At 36.2% G+C, this 10,000-nt stretch overlaps 1 protein-coding gene across 3 annotated transcripts in view; it reads left to right on the top strand.

The window, feature by feature from the left end:
- The first annotated feature begins 157 nt into the window (after positions 1-157).
- The window catches only part of LOC144958690 (zonadhesin-like), a 50,873-nt gene continuing 41,030 nt past the window's right edge, over positions 158-10,000 (top strand). The window contains exons 1-3 of one of the 3 annotated variants that reach the window (XM_078890831.1): positions 212-428; positions 8,024-8,109; positions 8,829-8,872. In XM_078890831.1, the coding sequence (XP_078746957.1) occupies positions 8,052-8,109; positions 8,829-8,872 (102 nt within the window). In that variant the 5' untranslated portion in view covers positions 212-428; positions 8,024-8,051. Of the gene's footprint in view, positions 429-7,953; positions 8,110-8,828; positions 8,873-10,000 lie in introns of all 3 variants that reach the window. The other 2 variants (XM_078890832.1, XM_078890833.1) reach the window with 2 other exon arrangements.

Below are 10,000 nucleotides of genomic sequence, written 5' to 3'. Positions count from 1 at the left end.
ATTTTGAAAATATCATTTTTGTGCCTTTATAAATCAATCAAAAACTTTTTGAACTAAAATCCACTGTTTTGATGGAACAAATTGGCCAATTTCATACATCTGTAAAAAAAAAAAAAAACTTTATTTTTTTTTCATTTTGAAAACTACGAAATTTTAGAATGATAATTCGGCAGGCGTGTGCCAAAAACCAACACGGGTAAACATTCAATTCAGTCTACAACAACAGCTGCCGTGAAATATTATTGACACGATGATAGACCCTGATTTGAACCAATCATAATTTGATAGCTTGGATCATTCGCTGTGACAATCCTTGGACGTGCAACACTGTCGTCATCTTCTAATCCGTACCAATCACATTACCCATCATTCATCTGAAGTGTTCGTTTTCTTGTAGGATATCAGCTTAAAAAGATTGTTTATGTCATGTGAGTATTTTTCTTTTACGTTTAATTTTTAATAGGATTCAATAGTCTGATGTCACGTCCTCCCTCCCAGCAACCAGCAGCTTGGTTCTAAACAAAGAAAATCAGCACTTTTTTAAAATTCTTCATGCTGGCTAGAACTTTTTCACATGTCATGTGGTGATCAGAAAGTATAAAAGTCAAAACATGATCAGATTTATAATGTTTTTCTCCTCTGGATACACTTTTATGCTCGTCGGAGAAATATTTCATAAGCCATGGTTCCAATAGTTTATAACCAGTTACCACGTTACTATACGTCATTACGAGGGAAGTGATGTCACGACTGTTGAAGCCTATTTGTATCATAACATGAATCATTGGTTTCACACGACGTGTACATGAAACACACGCAGCTCTGACACCCTGACTCACTTATGAATGGGCCTAGTTTAATATTGTTGTAATGGACAATATTTTGAGTAATTTTTTTTTGAGATTTCCATTACAACAATGAGCCCATAAGGAACTGGGTCATCAGACCTGTAAATAAGTGCACGTCGGTTTCCCACATTTTAACATTTTATTTTTGATTTGTGAGATAAGTAATGTACATATTTTTCAATTTCACTTTCTGTTTAGATATAGATAGTATGCGCTTGGCTGAGAAGCTCATAACATTGCCATCCGGAAGTATAACGGACCAACACACAAAACTGTGTGTATCCATGAACGTTTATAGTCAGGTTAATACAGTTCAGTGAACATTACTCACAAACGCGGATGGCAAAAAACAATAACAAAGACCTGAATTGCGTCATCTTCGAACTATCTATAGTTTTTATTTAAAAGAAGGAAAAAAATGTGACCCTGGTCTTTATCCCCCCCCCCCCCCCCCCCCCCCCCTCCCAAGTTTCACCCCTTGTTCTATTCAATTAATGTATGTTGTAAAATTACTTATCTTGAGCTTTTATACAGCGCAATATTCACTAAACGTGCTCAAAGCGTTTTACAAAGGGTCCCTAACCAACAGCAGCACATAACATGTAGAACGAGCGAAACATGACGCCTGTTAGGCGGTAATACATTTTTCCCCGACAGAGACAACGTTGTTAACGACCAGTTACTCATTTTACATCCGAGTACGGTGAGATGATAATATGAGTAAAAAGTCTTTTCCAAGAATTCAACTATGCGAGGATCGAACCCAGGACATTCCGATCCGAAAGCCAGTGTCACGTGACAAGACCTCATAGCCGCTCAATTTATGTAGAGGTTTTCTTTGTGTAAAAGAACAAAAGGTTTCTCCATCTAATTTCACTTTTATCTCTTTCTATAGATAGTATGCAGATGACGTTAATCAGGACTTTGTTATTGTTTTTGCCATCCGCGTTTGTGAGTTGTTCTCACTTAACTGTATTAACAAGACTATAAAAGTTCATGGTTACACAGAGTTTGTGTGTTGGTCCGTTATACTTCCGGATGGCAATGTTGTGAACTCCTTGGCCAAGCGCATTCTATCTATACTGCCTTAATCTGAAACCCGGAAAGAAAATCGTAGCCATCGTCAAGTTATTGATAGTATGCGCTTGGCTGAACAGCTCAAAACATTGCCATCCGGAAGTATAACGGAAACACACACAAATCAATGTGTAACCTTAAACGTAATAGTCTGGTTAATACAGTTTAGTGAGTATTACTCATAGACGCGGATGGCAAAAAAACAATAACAATGGCCCGAGTGACGTCAACTTCAATCTATCTATAGCCTGACACTGACCAAAAAATGACGTCAAAATGCCAGTCTGTTGCCACAAAAGAAAACAAATCGTTAGTTGTATTCAATAGTTCAAACGATGGAATCACTTGTTTCCTTGAGCTCTACTAACGACAACTCACTAGACGCTGCACAAACCTAAAAATGACGTCAAACTGCCAGTCCTAGAGGGTTCTAGTGTCAGGTTATAAGTTAACGATGGCGACGATAAAATTGGTAGGGAGGAACTTCCTGTGTCTTCTATCCACTTGTATAGATAGTTCGAAGATGACGTCTTTGCTATTGTTTTTTACCATCCGCGTTTATGAGTAATGCTCACTGAACTGTTTTACCTGACTATAAACGTTCATGGATACACACAGTTTTGTGTGTTGGTCCGTTATACTTCCGGATGACAATGTTATGAGCTTCTAAGCCAAGCGCATACTATCTGTAAGTTAACGATAGCTACGATAAAATTGGTAGGGAGATACTTACTGTGTCCTCTATCCACTTGTCTTATGTTTTCCTATTTGCTGTCTGTCTTTGTCTTGGAGTGAGATTACTTGGTTTTGTTTACATTATGACGACTGTCCCAGAGACGTGGTTATCTCAGTGTCTAAAAAAATTGGGCTCTTATATAGCGCAATATCCACTAAATGTGCTCAAAGCGCTTTACAAGGGGTCCCTGTCCAACAGCAACATTTAACTTGTAGGACGGGACAACGCCTGATAGGCGATGTTATAATTTTTTTTTCGGACAGACACAACGCTGTGATAACAGCCAGGTACTCATTTTACACCTGAGTACGGTGTGAGAATGTGAGTAAAGAGCCTTCTCCAAGGACTCAGCTTTGCGCCAAGCGAGGCTCAAACCCAGGACCTTCCGATCCGAAAGCGAGTGTCATCTTTAACTTCTAGCCTGACACTGACCAAAAACTGACGTCAAAAGGCAAGTCTTTGGCCACAAAAGAAAACAAATCGTGAGTTGTATTCAATAGTTCAACCAATGGAATAACTTGTTTCCTTGAGCTCTACTAACGACAACTCACTAGGCGGTGCAAAAACCAAATAATGACGTCAAAATGCCAGTCTTTTTGGGTTTCAGTGTCAGGCTATAGATAGAATGCGCTTGGCCAAGGAGTTCACAACAGTGCCAAGTATAAAGGACCAACACACAAACTCTGTGTAACCATGAACTTTTATAGTCTGGTTAATACAGTTTAGTGAGAACAACTCCCAAACGCGGGTGGCAAAAACAATAACAAAGGCCTGAGTGACGTCATCTGCATACTATCTATAATTTAACGATGGCTACGGTGTCATACCACTATTGTGCTAACAATCTGAACAATGGTCTATAAAAGTATAATATTTCTATGACCTATATTACACCCATGTGTTGCTGATGTGTATTGACCTCAATAAATAGTATGCTAATACCATTATAGATAGTATGAGCTTGGCTAAGAAGCTCATAACATTGCCATGAAAAACGAACCAACACACAAAACTGTATGTAATCATGATCTTCTATAGTCGGGGTAATACAGTTTAGTGAGAATCGCTCACAAACGCGGATGGCAAAATACAATAACACAGGCTTGAGTGACGTCATCTTCGAACTATCTATACTCAATCTCTGAAATTTTAGTATAGGCCTACACACATTTAGATAGTGTGTAATGTAGAGTAACTGGACCAAATATTTCTACGACAAATAAATAAATCAAATAAAAGTAATATATATATATATATATATATATATATATATATATATATATATATATATATGTATATATATATATATATGTATATATATGTATGTATATATATATATATATATATATATATATATATATATATATATATATATATAATGTAAATTTCCCTCACATTTTTTGCCATGACGACTCGTTTCTGTGTGTTTCTCACACTTCTTCAGTCGGCATAATCGGGGATTATGCCGACTGAAGAAGTGTGAGAAACACACAGAAACGAGTCGTCTCGGCAAAAAATGTGAGTGAAAATTTACATTATATATTAGCTCTAACCACCATTATCGAGCACTTTCGTACCTACAAGTACCCACCAACACTCATAAATATATATATATATATATATATATATATATATATATATATATATATATATATAGAGAGAGAGAGAGAGAGAGAGAGAGAGAGAGTGAGAGAGAGAGTGTGTGTGAGAGAGAGAGAGAGAGAGAGAGAGAGAGAGAGAGAGAACCTCACTAAACATGGGCTTTTCTATAGATAGAATGCGCTTGGCCAAGGAGTTCACAACATTGCCATCCGGAAGTATAACGGACCAACACACAAACTCTGTGTAACCATGAACTTTTATAGTCTGGTTAATACAGTTTAGTGAGAACAACTCACAAACGCGGATGGCAAAAACAATAACAAAGGCCTGAGTGACGTCATCTGCATACTATCTATAAGGCATTGACCACTGAACATGCCCAAAGCGCTTTACAAAGGGCCCTTGATGGACAGCAACACTTAGCATGTAAGACGAGACATGATACCTGGGATGCAATATTACAATTTTATTTTCGGACGAAGACAACTTTGTTAACGGACAGGTACTCATTTTACACATGAGTACGGTGTGAAACTGTGAGTAAAGATCATTTTCCAATGATTTATATATATATATATATATATATATATATATATATATATATATATATATATATATATATATATATATATATATATATATATATGAGCCAAGGTCAAAAGGTGCCAATTTTTTTTCTCAAAATAAAAGTGACATAATAGTCCATTCATGTTTCTATATGCGTAGCAAAAACCCTGTACTTCATGAATCAAAGGCCCTTTAGATAACTTTAAGGTCTAACGCAGCATAATATCGTCAACAATACCTATAGGTTGCTGGTGTCACCTGTGACCGGTGACACCAAAATGAGACAAAAAACTCAATAACCAAATGATTTTTGTTGAGTATCAAACTTTATTTAGTAAGTTATAGACAAAAAGACACAATCAATAACAATCATAGTACAATAATATTACCAACTATTGGAGAAAATGTTGCTTTTTGGTGTCATCGGTCACAAGCAACATAGAATGCAAATATATTATTTCATAAAAATGTTTGTACATTAACAACAACGACAATATTGCATATGCTTATTACCAGCAATGTTCAGAAACTTTTGGAATAAAATGTTGGGAAATAATGTGACCAAAGCATATCTTATTTAGCGACATTGTGTCACTTGTGACATTAGACCGATTACACCACTACTTATGTCACAAGCAATACCAAATTGCAATTTCGACAATATATCATTAATTTCAGTCAAACCAGTGTAATAACCACAGTTAAATATGAAATTTAATAATATTTCAGCAACCAAAGACTTCAAAAATAGAAATATACATGGAAAGTAGAGCATCTGAATGTGACTTGTGACATAAGACTGGTGACACCATTACTTATGTCACAAGCAACACCAAATCACACTTTCGTCCATAATATATCATTATTTTCAGTCAAAAAAGCACAATAACCTACTCTAAAATGAAATTCAATAATATTTTAAGAAACTAAATACTTTCAAATTGGAAATATACTTAGAAATTAGTTATACCATTGTTGCTATTACTTTGGTCAAAATCGGCACTAGAACGCAATTTTGCCTCAATAAATCAAGAATAGCAACTGAACACATGTAATATAACTTGTTATAATGTAATTCAATGACATTTCAAGCTTTGAAGAACATGAAAACAGAAATACATTAGAAACTTCAAATTTAAGTGTCACCTGTGACATTTTAACCAATGACACCAATGGTCACAAAAACTACCAGAAGTCACACAAACACTAGATAAATATCAGCCATGGTAATGAATTCATGTAACCAAACGGTAACATCCGCCCTACTGCTCAAATCTGCTAGTTTGTAGTAATTTAGTGTGTTAATAGTAAATCAAATCAAATTTCTTGACAACCCTTCTTTTATCTGGATTCGTCAAAAACTTGAGTTTTGTCTTTTTCTTGATTGATACAACACTGAAACATAAAAAATTAGAATTACAAGGAAATAATTAATTGTGTCAAAATCACAGTCTTATGTGAGATGTCATAATATCATATTTGTAAATAGAATAACAGCTGAAAACATAATTTTTTGGTGGCACTTTGTAATATCCAATATCAAGTGTTGCTTGTGACAATTTAAAATAGCGATGACACCAAAGTTCAACTTACCTTTTCTGCCTGGAGCCACGCTGGAAAGGTAAATGAAAGTGCTTCACTTCAAAGACCGGTAAGAAGGGTGAATCAAAATTGCGAATCGCCATTTAACGAAACAAACTTCCACGTGTTCACGCATGCCGTGTTGCTTGTGACAAATGACACCAAAACCAATAAACCTCAATATCGGCAAAACGGTATACATTTACTCCAAGATTTGAATTCAGATAGTAAATCTATGCTTTTTTCTCATAATAAAACATTTTATAAACATTAATCACGAGCTTTAAGGTTTCATGTCGAGTCTTAGTATTGTGCTGTGTTTGATGACACCAAAGGTCACAAGCAACACCAACTATTTAAGAACTCTATATGAAACTTAATCAGATATGTAATATACTGCAATTGAGTTTAAAAGTAAATTTTGACTTTATACTATTAGTCAAATTTCAATCACGTGAGCTAAAACATCACATTTAATTTCTACATGATTTCTAAAAAGGTGATGCGTTGACCTCGTGTTAAGCACATGCCAAACAGCATTCAAATTTCACTTTCAAGTTGTTTATTTCATATTCTGTTGAACAGAGTATGTTGAGCTATCTCATTTTATCTCTTCTCCATATTATCAATTGATTACAAGCATTAACCCAATGAAAACAGCCCATAATTAAGTAAAAAATCAAATTTTCTTAACACTGGTATCAGACGGGCACCTTTTGACCTTGGCTCATATATATATATATATATATATATATATATATATATATATATTATATATTAGTATTTACGCATTTGAATATGGCTTCGCTGTCTCTATGGACACTTGTCGTGAGTGAATGTGTGTTATTTCGAGTGTGTCAGTCTGTTTCTAATATCCAGTTAATAATCTGCCTCCATTAATACCTGTCCAGTGCAAGGGTTCTTAGCTTTAGAATTTCTTCATGTGTGCTCGGGTGCTGAGGCAGTTGGATGTTTCCTTGTGTTGTTGAAATCAATTCTTCGGTTGTGGTTTCTAAATATATAGATAGTATGCGCTTGGCCAAGGAGTTCACAACATTGCCATCCGGAAGTATAACGGACCAACACACAAAACTGTGTGTACCTATGAACGTTTATAGTCAGGTTAATACAGTTCAGTGAGCATTACTCATAAACGCGGATGGCAAAAAACAATAACACAGACATGTGTGACGTCATCTTCGAACTATCTTTATGATTTTTTTTTTTGAGATCTTGATTCAATGTTGTTGGATGTGAAGTTGCTGTACTCCCCAAGTATTTACGCTTTACGTCAATTGGCTTCAAAACTCGTGACGTCACTTCGCTCGTAATGATAGTAACTTAGTAACTGGTTCTAAACTATCGGAACAATGGCCCTTATGAAATACTTCATCTCCGACGAGCATAAAAGTATATCCAGAGGGGAAAAACATCATAAATCTTATCATGTTTTGAATTTTATATATATTCTGATCATATTATGGCATGTGAAAAAGTTCTAGCCAACATTAAGAATAAAAAGTACAGATTTCCTTTGTTTAGAACCAAGCTGCTGGTTGCTCTGGGCGGACGTGACGTCAGACTATTGAATCCTATTCATTTTGTTTGACAGATTAGTATCGTTGTAAAAAGATTCCAGCATGAGTACCCTGACTGTTGTAGCGTTTTCCCTACTTGCTTTGACTGTCCAAGTACTAGGTGAGTTGTAGATATCTCATTATATTATATATTCTACATTCATTGCTGGGTAGAGGTGTATGGTACAACCACATTGACTTTTGTTGTGTGTGTGAGAGAGAGAGAGAGAGAGAGAGAGAGAGAGAGAGAGAGAGAGAGAGAGAGAGAGAGAGAGAGTAAGAGATAGTGAGAGAGAAAAATAGAGAGAGAGAGTGAGAGAGATAGAATAAAAGAGAGTGAGAGTGATAGATAGAAAGAAAGAGAGAGAGAGAGAGATAGTGAGATAGATAGATAGATAGATAGATAGAGAGAGAGAGAGAGAGAGAGAGAGAGAGAGAGAGTAAGGCTAATTATCAAATTTAATTTCTTTATTTGAAAAAAAAAACAAAAAAACCTTGAGATTGTATATAGCCCAATATCAATTAAACGTGCTCAACGCGCTTTACAAATGGTCCCTGACCAACAAAACATGTAGCATTAAGAACGAGACATGGCGCCTGTTAGGCGATATTACATTTTTTCCCCGACAAAGACGACGCTGTTAATGACCAGGTACTCTCATTTTACCCGTGAGTCCGGTGAGAGAATGTGAGTAAAGAACCTTTTCCAAGGACTCAACTATGCGCTGAGCGAGCGAGGCTCGAACCCAGGACCTTCCGATCCGAAAGCGAGTGTCAAACCACTAGATCACATAGCCGCACATCCATTTACTTCTTTGATCTTTCTGACTTTTCTTGAAGGTCAAAAAAAATGTACGAATCCTGCTGGGGGTCTAAAACTTCCGGTAAGTGTTACAGTTTCTATCATTCATACAATACGTTGTTTGACTATTTCACTCACTCAATCCTATAGATTTTTGCGCTACTGTTCAAAATCGGAAAAAAATGTACAGGGAATAAGATTAGCGGAAGAGTAGCGTCCCTTGATTGGACGTCACCTTACAGAGAGAACGTCCAAATGGTTTTGCGCATGCGTCTCTCTCGTCCCCGCTTTCGGTGAAGTGTCTCATGTCGCACAACCAACATGACGTTCTCTCTCTAATACCTTTTCCGCTCGTGACTTCCAATCAAAGGACGCTACTCATCCGCTAATCTCATTCCCTATTAAAATGAGCATGTCCAAATATAGTTTTATTCAACTACCATTAATATGTAAAAATCTAAAAACATTAGCTTTGATACCACGCCTATGATTTGTCTCAGAATAATCTAATAAATAGACATGGGGTAAAAGTAACCTGGGTAATTTACGGATAGAGTTGGTGTCAGGGTTGAGTGTGTGACCATGAACGTTTTATAGATAGAATGCGCTTGGCCAAGGAGTTCACAACATTGCCATCCGGAAGTATAAAGGACCAACACACAAACTCTGTGTAACTATGGACGTTTATAGATAGTATGCAGATGACGTCACTCAGGCCTTTGTTATTGTTTTTGCCATCCGCGTTTGTGAGTTGTTCTCACTAAACTGTATTAACCAGACTATAAAAGTTCATGGTTACACAGAGTTTGTGTGTTGGTCCGTTATACTTCCGGATGGCAATGTTGTGAACTCCTTGGCCAAGCGCATTCTATCTATAGTCAGGTTAATACAGTTTAGTGAGAACAACTCACAAACGCGGATGGCAAAAACAATAGCAAAGGCCTGAGTGACGTCATCTGCATACTATCTATAGATAGTTCGAAGATGACGTCACTCAGGTCTTTGTTATTGTTTATGAGTAATGCTCACTGAACTGTATTAACCTGACTATAAACGTTTACGGTTAGACACAGTTTTGTGTGTTGGTCCGTTATACTTCCGGATAGCAATGTTATACTATCTATAGTCTGGTTAATACAGTTTGGTGAGAATTACTCATAAACGTGGATGGAAAAAAAACAAACAAAAAAACAAAAAACCAATAATAAGG

The sequence above is a fragment of the Berghia stephanieae genome, chromosome 13 (genome assembly GCF_034508935.2).
Source record: "Berghia stephanieae isolate SIO BIC M18660-M18661 chromosome 13, UCSD_Bste_1.3, whole genome shotgun sequence".
In the NCBI taxonomy this organism is placed as follows: Eukaryota; Metazoa; Mollusca; class Gastropoda; order Nudibranchia; family Aeolidiidae; genus Berghia; species Berghia stephanieae.
The sequence above is the reverse complement of the archived record's forward strand: the minus strand, read 5'-3'. Positions and strand labels throughout refer to the sequence as shown.